Raw genomic sequence first — 20,404 nt, 5'->3', positions numbered from 1 at the left:
ACAAAACTTGCCGTCGCACGACAAGTCGAGTTCAGCGTCGGGGGAAGCAAAGCGTTTCTGTGCATTTTTTTACCCCAGGTCCAGCTGCTGGTCACAAGCCAAGATGTGGAAAACTACAAGCAAATCAAGTCAGACTTGGACCAGCTGCGCTCCATCGTGGAGAAGTCGGAGCTGTGGGTGTACAAGAGGCAGGGCTCGGACGAGGGCATGGACGCAGGGGAGACGCTCTCGGCTGAGCCCGACCGCAAGCCGGTACCGTATATTGTTCACCGCAAGACAATAGGCAGTGGTGAACCCATGCCTTCACAGAGGTCAATGCTTAGTCCTTCCTAGATTAATAGGCCTCTTAATACAGCCAATGCATCACGACTCGATAGACAGAATCACACTTCCACCTTACATCACTGTTGAAATGTATGATGAGCCCATACTTTAAATCCGGGTCTGATACTTATCCATGAACTGAGGCAACTTGCATACAGCCATAAGCATCGGGCTTTTACAACATAACAGGCGGGAGATGTACACACACTCTGGGCATGCGACCTGCTGAGTCCTCGCACTGCCTCATGTACAGTGTCTCATAAACTACTCCTTCAAAATAAAAGCAAACTAAATGATTATTTCTGTTTGTTTTAGAGAAAATGCAACAGCTGAGCTTTTTGGCGCGGCGGTGATTCAGGCCTCAGGCCACAAGCAAATTTCATAGAACCTGATAACACAAGCTAGCTGAAATATGATTGGATAAAAACTCTACCACAAGATAAAACACTGGCAGCAGCAGAGCAGAGTATAAAGAATAATTTTATTTCCATCTTTACAAAAAAATACTATTCTGTTTAGGCCAGCCGAGAAGGCCTTGCTGGCCCTGACGGCCCATCACAGTAGGTACTTTTGTTAAATGTTGCTCTTACTTGTGCCTCTTATTCCCTCCAGGGAGATTCAGGGCCTACAGACAAGCCAAAGAAAGCAGAGAGTACCAGCAGTTACAACTACAGGGTGGTCAAAGAGGTGCTGATTTTATTTATCACATGAACATTGTTTCCTAGCTTAAAGACTTGAGTCTCACAGAATTTATCCCCTCGCATGTCTTTTTTTTTCTTTTTCTTTTTTTCCCTCCAGATCCTGCTGCGGCTCAGCAAGCTGTGCGTCCAAGAAGGCCTCTCGGGTCGGAAGAGCAGGAAGCAGCAGCAGAGGTTGCTGAGGAACATGGGGGCGCACGCCGTGGTCCTGGAGCTACTGCAGATCCCATACGAGAAGGTAACCTTCGGAAAAAGAACGTGGTGTACGCTGAAAGGCAGCCTCGCGAGCATCAAACAACCGTGTTCCTGTTCCAGGGAGAAGACCTGCGTATGCAAGACATCATGAAGCTGGCCCACCAGTTTCTGCAGAACTTCTGTGCCGGAAACCAGCAAAACCAGGCCCTCCTGCACAAGCACATCAACCTCTTCCTCAACCCAGGGGTGAGCAGCAGCTGCCAGCCAACGAGGAGGCAGTCCGACAACATAGCAGTCCAGTTTGAAACCTTAATAGCATAGAATAGAATAGAAAAGAATGCCTTTATTTACGCCATATTGTATGTATCCCGTACAAAGAGAAGAAAAAATATATGAATTCAAAAGAAATAAAGTAATAAAACAAAAATATTTATAACGTAAGAAAAGAAAACAAATATTTACATCTATGTGGACAGTTGGATTGTTAGCAAATTATTTACATAACGTTGAATACAAATAAGTATCTATGAAACCTCTTATCCTGTCCTGGTTCTCCTCGCCTGCCCTCAGATTTTAGAAGCCATCACCATGCAGCACATATTTATGAACAACTTCCAGCTGTGCAGCGAGATCAATGAGCGTGTGGTGCAGCACTTTGTGCACTGCATTGAAACGCACGGCCGCAACGTCCAGTACCTGAAGTTCCTCCAGACCATCGTCAAAGCGGAGAACAAGTTCATCAAAAAATGTCAGGACATCGTCATGGCAGAGGTCCGCGAACCCCGATACCACGATTCAACATTTTGACCATCTCAAGTCTCTCGGGGGGGATTTGGTGTAACGTTTTCGTGACTCTGCAGCTCGTGAACGCAGGGGAAGACGTGTTGGTCTTCTACAACGACCGCGCCTCCTTCCAGACCCTGGTGCAGATGATGCGGTCAGAGCGGGACCGCATGGACGAGAACAGCCCTCTCATGTACCACATCCACCTGGTGGAGCTGCTGGCCGTCTGCACCGAGGGCAAGAACGTCTACACCGAGATCAAGTGCAACTCCCTGTTACCGCTGGACGACATCGTGCGGGTGGTGACCCACGAGGACTGCATCCCTGAGGTGAATTTATCACCGTTTATTTTAGAATCGCTTGATACGCATCCCTCCGTCAGCATAACCGGTGGATTTGTATCTTATCGTGTGTGAAATGAAGTAACGAGGGACCGTGAAGCAAAAGGCCTTTAAGCATGGCCCAACTTAAAGATCCAGTGTGTCGGATTTGGCCTGATTTACGATTTTCATTTTCAACATACGGCCCCTAAATACAATAACAATAATTTGGTTGTTGTTTTGAAAAATTACCGGATGCTCTCCGTTACATCCATCTATAGCTCAAATCTTGAAGCATGTCAAGGCACTTGTCTCACGTGACCGCTAGATTAAACCCACGGGCCAGCAAGCTAGCTAGCAACATGAGGGAAAACGGACGTCTTTGGAAAGAGGAGGCCCAGTGAGGAAACGGAAGAGCCCACGACTTCCAAGAAAAAGAAAGCAACATTTAACCGACAATGCCAGGAGTCCTACCACTAACTTTATCTCGACAGAAGATTCCTATGCAACAAGTCCACTCTGCTTAACATGCGGTAGCTGGCTCTCTAATGAAGCAATGAAGCCTTCAAAACTGCTTGGCCACTCAGAGACCAAGCACCCTGCATTAAAAGACCAGCAGCCTTTGGAGTATTGAGAACGAAAAAAGCGTATGTTACTCATGTTATGTTATTGTCGCCACTCATAAAGTTCCAAACGTGTACACAGTGGATTCACGATTACTATTGTATTTCATACCGGTCCGTGAAAATACTGTCTAACATTAAACCGGGCCATGGTGCAATAAAGGTTGGGGACAGCTGCTCTAAAGGATAAAGCAAAGGACCTGGTACTGTCGCCTGGTTTTAAAACATAAAAAATTAGCATCAAGTCATAAATCCCGATGTTAATGGAAGGATTCACGTCTGCTTTTCCTGCCTCACTCACCACTCACACCTCAGCATCTACAGGGTCGAAGGTCAATGCAAGATTCAGGAGTTATAGCAGGGAAGGAGGAAGAGGGATTTCCCCTGTAAAACTGATATTATGAGCAATCTGGGCTTTCAGCGTCGCCGTCACTTCACTTTACAAGGCCTTGAAATAAACATTCTGGGGTTAATGGAGGGTCTGTGAAATCTGTGAACTCTCACGCCTCACATGCTCTGACAGCAGTTTTCAAGGCGGACGGCCTGGAGGACTTTCCTTGCTCTTTGAACCTCTTACCCATGAGTTACAAAGAAAGAAAACTCTTATTTTATTTCATTTATATGCACAAAATTGTGAATAATAATGCATTCCTCACTAGTGGAATGCATTCTTCGAGACAATAAAGCAGCCCAGCGTAAAGTCTTTCTGCTCCTGGCTGAACAACTGCTCCTGATAAATGGATGCATGTTGGAAACAGCATTTATTTGTTTTGTTAAAAGTGTTGCAAATAACTATTGTTATTTTATGAAGATACATTGCAGATACATTTCACACAACCTGCTCCCCCACCCTGGTCATGGCCTCGCTTTTCACCAATGGTTGCCATCTCTTCCTCTGCTTGTGGCTTTGAAACAAATGCTCATGTGTAGTTCTTCTTGAGTCTTCCCACCTAAAATACTCCTTTTTAAATATCAATACATAGTTTTGCTTACTCTTCCTATTGTTTTCTCACCTTGCCTCCCTCACACATACAAACAACAGCTGGAAAACATCTCCTGGAGGCGTAACAGGGATGGGAGGGGGGAGGTCAAGGGAGTCATTGGAAGGTTGAAGTCATAAATCGTTTTGTTTTGTGAGAACTGTGGCCAAAAATAAGACGAGAATGAAACAAAGTGGCGCCAATGATCATGCCGTGTCAATGTTTCAGGTGAAGATTGCCTACATCAACTTCCTGAACCACTGCTACGTGGACACGGAGGTGGAGATGAAGGAGATCTACACCTCCAACCACATGTGGAAGCTCTTTGAGAACTTCCTTGTTGATATCTGCAGGGTGAGTGAACACCAGGCGACCCCCCACTCACCCCCTCCTGAGTCGTGAGCTCGTTTCAAAAATTTACCGGGATTGACACCATCGTCGTTTTGGTGTTTTGCAGGTTTGCAACAACACGAGCGACCGCAAGCATGCCGATACCATCCTGGAGCGCTACGTGACCGAGACGGTGATGAGTATCGTGACGACCTTCTTCAGCTCACCTTTCTCTGATCAAAGCACCAGCCTGCAGGTTCGTGACCGCCACGCATAAATCACGTGCCAGAGCTTTGAACTTCTCTTCAGTTCCTTCTCACTCAGCTTTGAACCTCAGTGTCGCTGATTATGCAACAAGGCCATATTTCTTCTGACACAGCACTAAATTACCTCCAGTGTTTCATGTGGAAAGGTGACTTTTGATTTTATGAATGGAGGGGGGTGGGTTGACTTGTTTTGGATCTTCACTCACAATACCTGCACGTGAATAACTAATAAGTGTTGCCCTCTAGGTTGCCGTCAGAAAGAATGTAAGTATTAATATGGTGTCAGAGCACTTGGATAAAAAAAAACAACAACCCATCTACCGGTAATAGAAGTGAAGTGATAGACGTTTTATTTTACTAGAACTTTTGTTCATATCTTATCCTCCTAAATATCCTGTGGTCCTTTATTGATGTAGTCTTCCCGATGTTAGACAGTGTTCCTGTAGTTCCTGGTCAGATTTGAAGAAGCTGTCAAGTGGAGATTGTTGAAGCTCTCTGAAGTGCTTATTGTCGTCTCTACAGACTACCATTAATATTATTATTTCTTGAAATTATTTGACTGTATCTTAGGTGAAGTGTAACATTCAGTGGTGGGAAAAAAAAAAGTTTTTGGATGCCTCATGTATTTGTACTGTATTGTACAATTAACAATCGGTCTTCAGTCTACAAGCGCAGATTTTTTCTGTGCAGTCACCACCAGCATTTACGCACATGTTGCATGAGCTGCACTGTTCCATCCAGCTCACAACTGGATGTTTCAGCAAGATGACGACGTCCCTCAGTTTTCCTCTTTTGCCTTAAGAGTAAAAAAAACAACCCTAAATTTCCATTTTTCTGTGTCTCTATGATGACCCCCCCCCCCCCCCCCCCAAAAAAAAAAAAAAAAAGAAAAATCTCTGGCAAATACTCAATGACAATAATTTGGATTGGGTAAAATGCTAAGGGTTTCCAAAAGCTTTGTTCCCACCCCTGTCTGGACCTTTTAGTTTTTTTTTGTTATTTTCTTATATTTAATGGTCTGGCGCAGTTGCAGTGTAAACAAAACATCCCACACACCAAACCAAGGCGACTTGCACTACTGAGCCAGTAGCCATAGCTGGTACCGAATTATCTTTTGAGATGTGCAGAACTGTGCGTGCCATTGATTTCTCTGCTCATATTTACTTGCTGTTCCTGACCCCTGCTGCAGGCCTCTCTGTTGGGGAAAATATTCCAGGTATTTCTTGTAAACTCAATTTGGTGGGAGAAACACAGGGTTTGGCGTCACAGTGTCCTGCGGGGGTGAAAGAGATGATGGGAGATTTCTCTTGGTTCCTGGGAATTTGTTTTCTGGGAAACTAAGTAACCCACTGTGGGTGTGTGTATGTGTGTGTGTGTATGTGTGAGTGAGTGAGTCCGTGCTGACATACACGCACACAAGTCAAGAAAATAGAATCATGTCCTGTCTCACTGTCATCCCTCTGTTCTCCGCAGACAAGGCAGCCAGTCTTTGTCCAGCTGCTGCAGGCTGTGTTCCGAGTGTACCACTGCAACTGGCTGATCCCAGTGCAGAAAGGCTCCGTTGAGAGCTGCATCAAAGTGCTCTCTGATGTTGGTAAGATTCATATCGATCACCTGGGCTAGTTTGAGACCTAGCCATGTTTCCACAATTAGGAAATATTCACCCCCCCCCCCTTTTTTTTTTTATTTCATCCTGTTCTGCACTGTCTCAACTTATATATTTACATCCTCAGCTTGATTTTATGATAAATTATTTATGTACAGTTTCATCTCATATTACCTTATATTGTACATACAGTAAAGCCATACAATAGTGGGGGAAAAAAGTTTTCGGGCACCCTTGGGGGGGGTTCAAAAGGTCTGATTGCATCAGAGACACCCAAACACATCAATTATTCAGTTGTTTATTGTTGATAAGACAAAATCAGAAAACAAAGTGTTTTATAGTTGTAGTACTCTGGATGTGTTGCAAGAGACGTCATCTTGAGGAAACATCCAGACTGAAGGCTGATTCGTGTGTGTGTGTGTGTGTGTGTGTGTGTGTGTGTGTGTGTGTGTGTGTGTGTGTGTGTGTGTGTGTGTGTGTGTGTGTGTGTGTGTGTGTGTGTGTGTGTGTGTGTGTGTGTGTGTGTGTGTGTGTGTGTGTTGTATTTTTTTGAACCGTGTGATTTGGGCAGCCAAAGGCAGAGCGATAGCCATCCCCGTGGATCTCGACAACCAGGTGCACAGCCTGTTTGTGAAATCCAACAACATTGTTCAGAAAACAGCCATGAGTTGGAGACTGTCGGCCCGCAACGCTGCCCGCCGGGACTCTGTGGTGACCGCCTCCAGGGACTACCGAAACATCATTGAGAGGCTGCAGGTACAGTCCACTGTTAAGGCCCCCCTCTAAGTCCCAATGCAATGTGAGCCTGAGTGCAGCAGTAAGGATGTTCCTCTCCCTGAACTTCAGGACATCGTGTCAGCCCTCGAGGACCGCCTGCGCCCTCTGGTCCAGGCCGAGCTGTCGGTCCTGGTGGACGTGCTGCACCGGCCTGAGCTGCTCTTCCCTGAAAACACTGACTCCCGCAAGAAGTGCGAGAGTGGAGGTTTCATTTGCAAGTAAGCCCTCAAAAACAAAGCCTCAAGATTTCCCTTCTATAATCTCAGTGAGTAACGAATTAAAAGGGGCTAATGCCTTCACATTTCCACAGGCTCATCAAACATACCAAGCAGCTGCTGGAGGAGAATGAAGAGAGGCTGTGCATCAAAGTTTTGCAAACGCTGCGAGAGATGATGACCAAAGACCGCGGGTATGGAGAAAAGGTAAGGAGAAGCTGATGTTACATGGACACCGACTGCATAAAGTCTTTTATTTATAAATACATTTTGAATATTTTTGTATCAAATTACATTTCATTCAGGTAATGAAAAGTAAAATCCAAATAAAATAATCAGAAATAAAACAAGAGCACAATTGATTGAGTTTATAGGAGATCTTTTAGTGCCTTTATAAAGTAGACAATGTCAGATTAATTTTATATAAATTAATAATGTACACTGTATTAGTATAGGCAGACAATCCTCATGACCTCTAGTGTAAACTTTTAAACCAAATATTTTGAAAGCTAGATTACAGCATTGGGGTAACATTTTAGTTGCTTTCAAGGTGATGAAGACCGCATTTATACCTCCCGGCCAGTAGGTGCCACACTCATTCATGTCTCACTATTATTCTTCTGCTTTCCTGGTTGACACAACTGATCACGTCATCGCAGCATGTGAAGTGAGGAATTGTTCATGGTAGTAATGAATTTATAGAATGAATCCACACATTGTTTTATTTTAACAAAGCACAGCTCTGTTTGTCATGTCATTTATTTAAAGTTGCTGTTCTGATATTTGTTTGTTGTTGTCTAGACAATTTTAGCTAAAATGGTCCATTAGATACTACAACGCATCTGCTTACCTGTCCACCAAAGAGGTTTCATCTTTCAATTTTCATCACAGTGGAAACGTTGAACCGATATGACCCAAAATACAAATAGACAGATAGCAAAATGCACCTGCACGTTTCAGGGCATTTCTCCAGTTAACCTGTAACCACTCAACTTAACTCAAATCAGTGCATAGATGTGATGTCAATTATTGGCCCAAAGATCTGCATCTATTTGCGGTCAGCCAACGCACTCAGGTGTATGTACTGGCCTAATACATATTTTGGGCTTAGTAAACGTTTAAGACAATTATTCCACCGCTATAATTTTATTTTTTTTAAGAATATTTACACTTTCTGAAGGTTTTGTCAAAACGCAATAAATGATCTCTGTGACTAAGTCGCATAGTCATAATTCAAACAACTACATAAAAAAGCAGTGTAATGCATCATTGAGATTCTGTTTGTTAAGATACACTTCATTTTGAAGGGCATCCTCTTGCACCTTCCGTCAGATTTCCCGCTGTCAATAAATTTCTTTGCTCTCAAGAGAATAAAGCAATATTAGTTTTAGTTTTGTTTTTTTCAATGTGGGTAATATCCACGTTGAAACACAAATACTGTTTCCCTTATGCACCAAAAATACAACTACAAACTTAACTCACTGAACTAACATGCTGTGGCTGTACAGTTGACCTCTGCTTCAACTTCCTCTTTCCTGTGTTGTTATCTAACCACACTCAAACCCTGTGTTCTCTTTCAGCTCAGGGCCTTTGATGATGAGTTGGATATGCCTAAGGTTGTTCTTCTTTTTCTTCCAATCGTTGCGCCTGTTTCTTTTGTGCCGTTTGTGTGTCGTGCACGTGCTAGACTTGTGTGTCTTTGAATGGAATGTGGCTGCGGTGGTTGTGCGCTGTAGCTAGTCGAGGCTCTGGTTGCAGCTGGTGCATTGCATAGCAGGGGGACCCAATTTTTTTTTTTCTTTTTAACCAAAACACCTGCTGGAGAACTTAAAGCGACATATAGATCAACTGAAAAACGTTCAGAAGCGACCAGAGACGATGTGGGGAGTTGGGAGCTGCAGCCGACTGCTGCACTTGCCCCCAGTTGCAAAGTGACTCTCTTGAATCTGCTCATCTGTCGCCCCATAAATCACAACTTTGCAAAGATATAAACTGCCTTCAAGGTCCAACATGACTCAAAAATCACTCAACTAATTACTTCAATCATCATTTTGTGTCTCTCGCCTGTCAGTGAAAGTGCCCAAAGTCAGAAAGGTGTTCCCTTATTCCTTCAGCTTTTAAGAAAGTGTGTCCTTAAACAATTTAGGAAAAATCTTCTCCTTTGTGAGGTCACAAAGGGCGCAGCTACGTCACTGCTACTTCTCCCATGTGAGTGACAAGTCACCCAGCCAGGCGTGTCCATTCTACCTTTTTTCCCTTACAAATATTTGCAAGGGAAAAACACATCTCGGTGTCTTGCAGGATGCTACAAACAGAAGGGTAACTATGTATATATATATATTTAATTGATTGATTTTGCAAGGCTTTTCTGCTAGAGTCATACAAAATAAACATTTGATAAAGGTTGAAATCAACTAAAAATCAAACAAGATTTTTTTTTCAGTGGCAGGAGAGACTCTCCGTCAGCTTCCTTTTTCTACTTGTGACTCGCCAGGTTGGCCTTTACCATGACTGATGCTAGCGAGGCCATAAAACAGCCCAAACGCTTCCTTTTGCGTCATTTCACAATGTGCTTTGTTATCTCTGCCAACGTTCAAACCGTTTCTTGGGTGTTTCCCCTGTATTCTCTTCAGGTCCCAATAGGGGGCACTATTACTGTGCCTGCATGCTCCCCTGAGCCAGTGCGCGTGTGTGTTTGTGTGCGTGCTAACAAGTGTGTGTGTGTGTGTGTTTTTGCAAGGCTGTGGCAGTGGCTGAGGCTGTGTCCTACTTTTCAGTGCCTGAGAGCTGCACGATTCCTGGGCCCCTGCCAGCTCCGGGTTACATAAGAGCCGGGCTTTTTTTTTCTTTTTTTTTTTTTTTCCTGGAACTCAGCCTCTCCGCCAATGTGTGACCTTCAGCTTTAATTGCCAATAAATGTGGAGAAGCTGTTTACCCACAGTGCCGTGCGTACGCGCGCGCGTGCAGCAAATCCCGCGTGCTCGTTGGACTGAGCGAAACGATTCTCGCGCACACGCACACACACACACACACACACACACACACACACACACACACACACACACACACACCTGTCAGATGTTGTATCCGTCTGTCTGCACATTAAAAGCGGCTCACTTGTAACACCGGTGGACCCCACCCCATCTAAATTGTGCTCATCTATTTTCTCCTCTACCCCCCCCCCCCGTCCGGCCCTTTTAAGTCACTGTGACACAATTTCTTCGCTACTCCCCTCGCGCCACCGTCAAGGGGATGCGAACACACACACACACACACACACACACTGTGTAAACTTCCAAAAAAAAAAGTTAGCCGGTTGTGTAGGCATGATGGGGTTCTGTGTCCTGGCGAAGGGGCCGCCTGCAGAAACGCAGAGCGTGAGACTCGCTCAACAGGAATCCTGGCTTAAATAGGTCAGTAGTGCAGTAAAAACGATGGTTGTCGTTTTATCTCCTTCGGCGTTTGTCAGGATCAGGACGGAAACTTGCGTATTATAGGACCTCGCTCGTGCGTGCACCCGCACACCCACCCACACACACACACGCGCACAGAGGTGATGAAAGTCAGGAGGTGGTTATCGGCCATTGCTCTTTGCCTGCCGCGGTTATGTAAGAGCCATCAGAATTCAGGATACACTTTTTGGGCTTCAGTCTCAAATTCCCAGGCCCCCCCCCTTCCCCAACCCGTCTCCCTAGCTCTGTGTGTGTGTGTGTGTGTGTGTGTGTGTGTGTGTGTGTGTGTGTGTGTGTGTGTGTGTGTGTGTGTGTGTGTGTGTGCGCGTGCGTGTCCGTGCGTGTCCGTGCGTGTCCGTGCGTGCATGTGTGGCCCAGTCATTTAGTTATGCAACCACCTCATGCTCGAAGGAATAAAAAAAAAAAACAGAAACAGTTTACCTTCTTGCTTCCTCTGACATTGTTGCTCGTCGAGCTGGCTGCTGTGCTCAACCTCGCTTTGATCAATCCAGTGGCCATTTGTGGTATTGCAACTGAAAACTGAAATCGCAGCCCAACTAGCATCTTCGCATATTTATATGATATGGGATTATTTTTTTGGAGAAAAGTTTTTTTTTAGAGTTTTTTTTTTTTTTTTTTTTTTAGATTTTCCGGGATGGATGCCTCACTGCAAAAAAGGTTCCACGTCCTGCTTGCCACCTCTAGCAAATCATGTGACGAGTTTGCATGTTCTCCCGGTGCCGAGCGATGTAAAGCTGGTGTTGCTGCGCACTGGAGAACTAAGTCAGCTGCCATGGAAATTACAGTTTTCGGGCAAATCCACAAACAGCCCAGCTGGCGGTAAACCCCAGCGTTCATGTCACAGCATTGGCCACAAGTTCACATATGATTCAGCCTAAGCCCGCAAAGTGCGTGTTTATCAATGGAAAAATACCCATCGACGTAAAGAAGAGCGCACCTTGCGCGGCGTTGTGAGTATGCGTGCCTGTGCGTTTCCGATTGTGAAGAACTGCGAGGTGCGAGAGCGATATCGAGGCGGGGGGGTTTGCCGTGGGGGGTTTCCAGGCCGGGTGGATGTGGCTGCTTGCGAGAGGTTCCTCTGTGGCATCTCTGGTCGCACTGTTGGAGGATGAGCTGCGTATTTCATGTCAATCAGAACGTCGCTCCTCTCCTTGAAGTGGTCGGAGGCTGCGCAGGAGTACGTACAGACGAGATGTGGAAGATCCGCGCCAGACTGCGTCTTCCTCCCCGGGCCAGCGGCTGAACTTTGGCCCACAGTGAAAATCAACTGTTGCGTCTGCTGGAAGTGCAGTTCTGGGTGTCGACTCGCCGACGAATAAGTGGCGTCTCGTTGTCCTCAAAAGTAATTGTTGTAATATGTGTAGATTTTTTTCAATTTCTAAGATCTTTACAAGGCAGCCTTGTTTTAATGCAGTTTTATGATGCAGTTTTGCTTTTTTGCGCTGTATATATTTTTTAGCCATTATAAAGAATTAAAACTTCAAACTCCAATGCAAACAAACAAACAAACACCAAAAAAAAAAAAAAAGAAAATCATTATGCATTCGACATATGTTTAGGCTTTGGAGCAGTAAGTGCATCTGAGCCGCTGTTTAAGATAATTTTTGCGTATAAACTAGTGTGTGACGTCACACACAGGTGTCTTCTGTCTGTCACAACAGTAGCTGCACTCTGGGCGCAGCAGTTTCAGTCTGCATTTGAAAAAAAACCCAACAAATTTCCTCAAGTAAATTCAATAAAGCAAAAACAAAAAAAACAACACACGTAAATTTGAATGTATTTCAACCAAGCAGACACACACAGGCCTAGGAAAGCACACATTCGATGAACATTTTCATCTCTCGATCCAGACGCACGACTTTGTTTCTCATCCACATCTAAACACTGTGTCAGAGGAACATGTTTTGAAGTCTTGTTCTGCAGAAGGAGACTCCACACTGGTCTGGAACATCTTCACTTCTCCGCCTCCCTGCCTTCAACACATACACTGTCCATACATACATCACACCCCTGGCCTGTCCTCAGTGACACCTAATGTCAAACGTTTGTAAATCTCAGTAAAAAATTTTCCCCCTAACCTGCCGTCTTTTCCCTGCTCCGTTTCTTGCCGTCTGTGACAGATGGCCACTGTAAGCAGCTCTGTGTCACTGGTTCTGTGGCCTAGTTCCTTTTGCAGTGATTATGTAACTCTAACCTCAGTGCCCCTCACCGGCCCCTCCTAATATGTCTTTTACATAACATGTGGGGATTGCTTTTCTTTCCCTTTTCCATTTCTGAAAATGCTGCCCATGGCTTCTGATATTTTTTTTTGTAAACCAGAAACGGGAAAGGTTCTACTGTTGGTTAACGGAGAATCCTGTTAACTGAGCTCCCCAATCACATTAGCCTTTTTTTGCATATCAAGAGAAAGTTAGCAAAAACTTCGTGAGGAAAGAAGTGCTGTGCGAAGGCCCTGTTGAGAATGTCAGAGGAACACATGAGTTTTACACAGCAACCAAACAAGGAAAAAGTGACAGGTGTGCCCTTTAAACATGTCCAAAGGCCAAAGACCTCATTTTCATTTCTTTACATTATTGTTACATTTGATATGTTGATATGTCATGTGTGTAAATATGAATAAATACAATGTAGCGTCTGCTGCTTGGCTTCCTAAACATGCACCAGCATAGTTCTTGCTTCTTAGCGGCGCTGAGTGAATGGCACTTTGCACTTGCACGACTCTGCATGGCTCTGCTCTCGACTGGAAATGGATGTAAATGTGATTTTTGTGTTCTCTTTTTTTTTTTCCCCCCTCTGCTGCATGAGTACTAACCCTACCCTGTATGTGTCTGTTGGACCACTGTGCCCCACACCCCTCACTGCACCAAGCAGCTGGATCAGAACCAGCCTGAGAAGCTGCTGGAGGACCAGAAGAGGGTATGTTTGTTCTGACAGCGGCAGCTCGGCTTCACCCGCAGCTCACACACTTGGTTTGATTTCACATGCCGCGTGACGTTTCAGTGAACTTTGCTGCCACACACTGTTTGTTTGTCTCTTTCGTTGCTTGATTTCACTCCGCCGAACCCTCAACGTTTAGGATAGTTTTTCATCCAATACAGAGGGCTTATCTTCACCTGACCCCAGGGGTGGGCAAACGGTGGGTTCTCAAATGTGACAGAGGGATCGGAGCAGCAGCAGCAGCAGCAGCAGATGGATGGAGTGTTCTGGTGACCCATCTCATAGGAGAAAAAAAAATACATTATGCGATATGTAGAAAACGTGCTTTAATGTCAATTGAAAATGAACAAAAGCAAATTTGCAACAAAATCTGTGTCTTTGAAGCCGCTCGGGATTTCGCTCTTTATTGAAACAACTCTTAAAACACTGAAAAATGGATGAAATATAGCTGTTTTATGACTTACTTGCTATTAATATAATATCTTCAACTTCAGTGGGCCGGGTCAAAAAGCTTAATGGGCCGCATTCGGCCCCTGGGCCGTAGTTTGCCCGTGCCTGCCCAACCCCTCTTTCCTAGTGGTATAAATGACAAAGCCGTGATCTTTTTTTACAGAATGTGTCCACAAGAGAAACAGGTTTTTATTAATATCTGGGCTCCAGTCATGTGGTTATGATGACACATTCAGGAAGGGCAGGAAGCAGAAATGGATCAGTTCGAGCAATTGCTTCCAACTGTAAACTACGCAAAACAATGACGTCTTTCTACGGGACAGATCCTCAGCAACTACCCTGCTTTTCACTTCCTGCCCTCTGTTGCGAGTTTCAGTGCATGGGTGAAACTGGAGCGACAAAGTTTGTTTTGGTCGGGGTTTGCATGCTCTCAAGTGTTTAGCGGAAATTCTGGAAAACAGAATTCGACAGAAAGAGTAAACCGCCATCTGCTTCCCAGAAACGTGGTCTGTTTATTACAAAGTTTCCAAAAATGATCATTTAAAATGTTTCTACAGGACAGATCCTCAGACACTAGCCTGCTCTTCACTTCCTGCCCTCCGTCTTCAGCCTTATGACATCACGGGAAAGCAAACTATTAGTGATCTCCAGATACTGATCTAGTTTTTTTTTTTTACGATTTTTGAGTGGGATGTCATTGGGCATCAGGCTCTCTGGGGCTGCTGATTAAATATCCCGAACACACAGTACTTATATTCATCACCAGGCCACGGCCGTTATTTCACCACGTCCACCATGGGGTGACTTTTATTCCTCCCCATCTTTTTTTTTTTTAAAGACGGAACAGAGTTCAACAAGTATATATCTAGCGAAGGAGATGGCTGGCAAGAATTTCTTTCAGCGCCGCTAATGAGAGTCATTGGTTATACAACAAGTTGTATTTTTAGCAAGGACACAATGAGGATTTGGCTGAAAGAGAGAGAGAAAGAAAGAAAGAAAGAAAAGGGCGGCGCTCCTCAGCGAGACCGGCTCTTCTTCTGCCGTCTCCGACTTGTCATTGACACGCGCTTCTAATAAAGCCTCAGTCAAACAGACGCACTTCGCACCTCCCTTCACAAACTAATCTTGACCTCCGCTGGCATCACTATGGCAGCCACGCTTACGCAACCACGGCCTTGTTGTCTGCGGAGGACCACCCACCGTTGACAACCACTCACACATAATCACGAAGGAGAAGGGCAGGCGGGGGTGAGGGTGGGGGGGGTGCTTCATTTCCGTCACCTTATCATTTGGAAGGTATGTAAGGTAGCGCTCTGGTTGCCGTGGCGACGCTGGCGGCTGATGCGGGGGGGGGGAGGGGGGTGTAGGGCGAGGCACGGGGGGCTGGGCGAGGGTCTCACGGCCGGACCCCCGAGGTCGGCCTCCATCCGTCCAGAGAAACGGTCTCACACTGTCAGAGCAGCGGGGCCGCCGCCTCCAGTGCAAAGCTCCGGCAGTGTTTGAGGCATTAGTTGTGACGGGGGTGGTGGTGGTGGTGGTGGTGGTGATGCTGGTGGTGGTGGTGGTGGTGTCTCCTTGTTATACAACCTGTCCTCTGACGTCATTCCACTGCTTCCCTCCCTTCCTCCCTCCCTCCCTCCCTCCCTCCCTCTTTTTTCCTCACACAGGGCGAGGCGCTGAGGCAGATTCTGGTGAACCGTTACTATGGCAACTTCCATCGGAGTGGCGGGCGGAGGGAGAGCCTGACATCATTTGGCAGTGGCCCTCTCAGTCCAGTGGGACCTGGCAAAAACCAGTCAGGTGGGAAGAAGCTGCTGCTGCTGCTGCTGCTGCTCATTTAGTTGTTTTGTTTTGTCTGTTTTCAGAAATATTTGCTGTTTTTTTTTTGTTTTTTTTTTCTTTTTGAGTGGGAAGCAAAGATATGAATGATAATGATCAGAGAAAAAAACACACAGACTAGCAATAATTGAAGAATAAAATCTAATTATGTTGAAGGTAAGGTCTTCCATTAAAAACAGTTTAGAAATAAAAGAAATGCTCTTTTCTTTGACCCAAACCCTCTTCATTTCCAACATAAGGATGACCGTATATATTGCATAATTTTTTTTACCACTTCTTCTATGCAGTTATTTGATTATATATTTTCTTTATTCCCTTTGGTATTAGATGAGATTTAGGCAGATGATGTCTTAATGTGCCAGTGCTCAGCAAGTGAAGTTACAGAGAGAATTTGACACAGAATAAGTGACACAGCTGCACGTCAACACATATTCCAATTAACATGAACGATTTTGTTGTTGTTCTTGCTGCTGCTGCTATTGATCGCTGTTTACTTCATGGACCCACACCTGTGGGACGCCAACAACTGAGCTGGTGTTCCTCCGAGGTATACACCAAAATGCTTTTGGCCTCCTTCCAGAAAGACGGCGGCCAGAGCTGAGATAAACTTTCTCTTTCCGGTTAATAAAAATGCTTAAGCCTCCAGCTGCACTGCCAGACTCCAGTATCTCTCCTCACGTTGGGACTCTTGTCTGACCCTGAACCCTTTAACAGCTGAGCGCTGCCCTCTGAGCACAAAAAGCCCACTATTGTCACTGCATTTTCTTCCTATTCGCAGCCAGAGCCTCTTTCTGCTCCTTTCCCTCTTCCAAGCGTGCGTGATGTAACGTTTTATCCGCTCATAGATTTTCACGATGCTGTTCTTTGACACATGCCAACATTATGTGCGGCGTGTACGCATTGGGATTCAGCGCTAACGCCTTGACCCAGTAACCAGCACGGCGCTCCGGCTGTCGCAGCGCAAACGTCAACGTTTTATTTGCAGCTGAACCCAAAGGCAAGGCAGCAAGTAAATCAGCCCCACTTCTTGCTTCGCCCCCGCCCCCCATCCCTCCCCCGCCGTGCGCATGAAGACCGTGGCAAATCCAGCCAACAGGATGTATGCGCCTCCCCTGCGTGATCCACTTTTTCACTGTTGCTATGTGACAAGCAGCAACTATCTATGAAAAGAGTCGCCGCACCTGTCGCAGAAACAAGAGCCAGGCAGAGAATTCCATATGTACGTTAGGGGGGAGAGGCCGAGAGGAGGGGCCAGGCAGAGGCATGCACAATGGATCACCCCCATCTGCAGTTGTATGGATACAGGCTCGGCTTCCAGTTGTTAAAAAAAAATATTTAGTGCAGCAAGTTTTGACTTGTTGTTTTCGCGGTTCTGACTTAAAGACGAGAAACTGCGGTGAACAAACGACATTCCACTCCTTCTCCGTAGTTCATACCAACCCCACCCATTGAGCCTCTAAAGGGCGTCAGTAGCAGTGGATTAGTCCATTATGTTGTATTAAGATATACAAAAAAAAAATACAGGAAATGGAATTACATAATAGTAGGCTCACACCATTATAGAGATGATTTGCAACCGGTGCATCGTAGATATCACAGGTTCAGCTGAACCTCTGATGAGTTTCTATGAAGGGGTTGAACTGCATCTCGCCATGTACAGCGGCGGTGGAAGGAAGTTTTTGGACACCTGCTGCATTTGTGATGTAGTATTGCGCTAAGAATCAGCAGTTAATTTTAGTGCAGTTTGTCTTAAGTTGGCGATACACAAAATAATTTTTATTTTCCTCGGTTTCCAAACTGGTTGAAACGGACAAAAAATACTCTTGTCAAATGTTTCATGACAATAATCCAGATTGAGTAAAGTAAATAAGGGTTTCTGAAAGTTTTTTTTAATTTGGTTTTATTTTTACCTGTTTTGGTTTTAATGCCACAGTTGATTCACCCGAGGGTGGGCTCATTGGGCTTCACTGGTGAGATATTGTAGTCAAGGCCAATGTTTGCTGTGAATGCCAGTATTACAGTAGTACTGTCCTTTGTCTCCTGCAGCTCTCGGTGGTGTGGGCGGCCTGAGCCGGGGACAGATGAGCCTGGCGGAGGTGCAGTGTCACCTGGACAAAGAGGGAGCGTCCGATCTGGTCATCGACCTCATCATGAACACCACCAGCGACCGAGTCTTCCAGGAGAGCATCCTCCTCGCCATCGCCTTGCTGGAAGGTGGAAACACCACCATCCAGGTCGGTCGCTCAGTCTGCGTGTGCACACAGTCGCCAGCGGTGGCAGAAATATTTACATTACTGTACCTTAGTAAAAGCAAAAGCATGGGCACTTGTGCAAGACAAAATACTCTGGTAAAAGTAAAAATAATAATTCAATTCCTTTATTCAAATACAACTCAGAAAGTACAGCTTCTGAAATGTACTGGAGTAAAAAGGGAAAATGTTGGTTGTTTTTTGGAATTAATAAAACAATGCATTTGTTGGTTGAAGTCAAGGTACTCAAAACTAACCTCCCTCTAAAATATGATCCAGTTTTATATTTAACTACAAAACAACATTGTTCAAGTAGCTCCACTTCGAGCAACAACCACTGTAGCAATAAGTGAATTAGAATGACTCTATTTTCAAAAGGATTTGTATCTTTTAAATACACAAGTAACAAGCATGTTTTCATAAAACAAAATACAGATATTTGCTCACAAATGTAGCGAAAGCAAAAAGTAATCAGAAAAAAAAAATACTCTGACACTGGACTTGAGTAGATCTTTCAGGTGTCTAAGTATTTCTACTTTGTTGCTTCCCACCTCTGACAGTCGGTCATAAAGTTTGAATAATTTTACAGCACCAACTTCTCTTCTCCTGGGTAATTAGGTCACACAATGTAATCAGTGCCATCACTGCATGGCCAAAATGTTAACTAACACAATTGAAGGGGAACAAGTTGCAGCATTTCCTTCCCTTATGGAGCAGCTAGCTTAGCATTCCTCCTGAGCGCACTGGCCCCAATGGAAGAGCACGAACGCACTGCAGCAATTGGAAGTGCTCATTAACAAAGGGCCTGCAGTATGTGGGTCAGTGTGCCACTATAGCTGCACATGTTACGTGTACATTAGGCGGTGGCGCTTCTCCGCCGTACTTCCTGCTGTAAAATGAACGCTCGGCCAGCAAGCTAACTGAGCAGACGCTACTGATGTCAGAAGTAGATTAGGGAAAAGAAGATTAGCTTATTGTTTTCAAAAGTGTTGCATTGACTCAAAACAGGATGTGAATAGATTGCTTCCAAAAAAATATTTAGACTAAATGAGCCTCTGATGCTCTCACATCTCCTCCTGCCTGCCCTCCGATCGTCCCCTCGTCACATCCTCCTGTCTGTCTCTCCGTCTGCGGAGCGCCCCGGTCTTTCCATCTGTCTGTCCGTCTGTCTGCTGTTATGTAAGCGCCGGGCTTGCATAATCAGGTTAGAGCGACTGCGGCGGAGATAATGCCCCCGGCTTCCCACGGCTGCTGCCGCTGCCGCTGCTGCTGCTGCTGCTGGAGCGGAGCTGCGTCACGTGATCCGGCCGCCCTTACATAAGGCCTCTGTGTGAATGAACAATGAGGAATGTCTCAGCCTTCAAAACATTCCAGCCTCTCTGCCGCCGTCGCTCCCTCCCTCCCTCGCTGCTCCAAACTGGGTCATGCTGGGCCTCCGGAATTGGGGCAGTGGGGAGAGAGGGCGGAGGAGGAGGAACACGCAGGGGGAAACTGGAGCTGCTCCCGTCCAAGTTTGTCCAGCTTCTTCTGGGAGTCGAAGCCTGAAATCTTCCACCAGAGTGCAAATGTTTGTGCCTTTTATGTTTCCTTTGACTTGCTGTGTAACTTCTGTTTGAGTGGAGTTAGTGTCATTTGATGCGTAAAGAACAAGATATTGGGAAAAGTACTGTGAGCCAAAAAAAAAAAAAAAAAAAGTCTCTGCCGTCTCCCGCCGTGGCGATTAGAGCGGCGAGTCGTCGGCTGCCTCCTTACAGTTGCCTCGCAGATGTCGTCTCCTCACGTAACACGGTTAAATATTTACTTATGACCTGCATAGCGCCGCGAAGCAAACCACAGACGACAGTCATGGGACTCGCACACTTGCTCTCAGCAGTGAGATGCGCGTTCTGTCAGCTGCAAACCTGTTTTGCTCGTGTGTGTGTGTGTGTGTGTGTGTGTGTGTGTGTGTGTGTGTGTGTGTGTGTGTGTGTGTGTGTGTGTGTGTGTGTGTGTGTGTGTGTGTTTTAGTATTTCCAAGGCCTCCGCAGTGATAAGAAGCAGCTCAGACAGCTGCACAAGACCACGTCGAGAAAAGATGCAGCTGGTGGTTTCACACGTCTCTACCTGTTACGTTGTGTTACGCTATGTTTTGTGTATTTTATTTTGATATGGACGTGACGAGTACGTTACCACTGGCGGTGGCAGTGGACAGATGAGATGATTTGCTTCAGTGTTTTTTTTTTTTTTTTTAGCATACTTGCTCATTTTTCGACACCGGTCCATAGGCGGCTTAGGCAAAAAAAAAAAAAACAACAACAAAAAAAACCAGATTAAACAACAATATGAGAGGATATAGAGAA

At 45.4% G+C, this 20,404-nt stretch overlaps 1 protein-coding gene across 12 annotated transcripts in view; it reads left to right on the top strand.

Moving 5' to 3' along the window:
• Positions 1–20,404, top strand: part of LOC142887165 (inositol 1,4,5-trisphosphate-gated calcium channel ITPR1) — a 70,845-nt gene that overhangs the window by 24,698 nt on the left and 25,743 nt on the right. For 2 of the 12 annotated variants that reach the window (XM_076024603.1, XM_076024590.1), the window contains exons 27-43: positions 79–252; positions 937–1,011; positions 1,123–1,260; positions 1,338–1,463; positions 1,788–1,988; positions 2,078–2,329; positions 4,152–4,277; positions 4,381–4,509; positions 5,709–5,735; positions 5,993–6,113; positions 6,697–6,881; positions 6,972–7,120; positions 7,213–7,324; positions 8,698–8,733; positions 13,459–13,506; positions 15,645–15,777; positions 17,863–18,050. In XM_076024603.1, the coding sequence (XP_075880718.1) occupies positions 79–252; positions 937–1,011; positions 1,123–1,260; positions 1,338–1,463; positions 1,788–1,988; positions 2,078–2,329; positions 4,152–4,277; positions 4,381–4,509; positions 5,709–5,735; positions 5,993–6,113; positions 6,697–6,881; positions 6,972–7,120; positions 7,213–7,324; positions 8,698–8,733; positions 13,459–13,506; positions 15,645–15,777; positions 17,863–18,050 (2,220 nt within the window). Of the gene's footprint in view, positions 1–78; positions 253–936; positions 1,012–1,122; positions 1,261–1,337; positions 1,464–1,787; positions 1,989–2,077; positions 2,330–4,151; positions 4,278–4,380; positions 4,510–5,708; positions 5,736–5,992; positions 6,114–6,696; positions 6,882–6,971; positions 7,121–7,212; positions 7,325–8,697; positions 8,737–13,458; positions 13,507–15,644; positions 15,778–17,862; positions 18,051–20,404 lie in introns of all 12 variants that reach the window. The other 10 variants (XM_076024592.1, XM_076024591.1, XM_076024597.1 and 7 more) reach the window with 10 other exon arrangements.

The sequence above is a fragment of the Nelusetta ayraudi genome, unplaced genomic scaffold (genome assembly GCF_046127955.1).
Source record: "Nelusetta ayraudi isolate G7.1 ecotype Tasmania unplaced genomic scaffold, CSIRO-AGI_Nayr_v1 ptg000017l, whole genome shotgun sequence".
In the NCBI taxonomy this organism is placed as follows: domain Eukaryota; kingdom Metazoa; phylum Chordata; class Actinopteri; order Tetraodontiformes; family Monacanthidae; genus Nelusetta; species Nelusetta ayraudi.
This window is presented reverse-complemented; position numbering and strand designations above follow the sequence as displayed.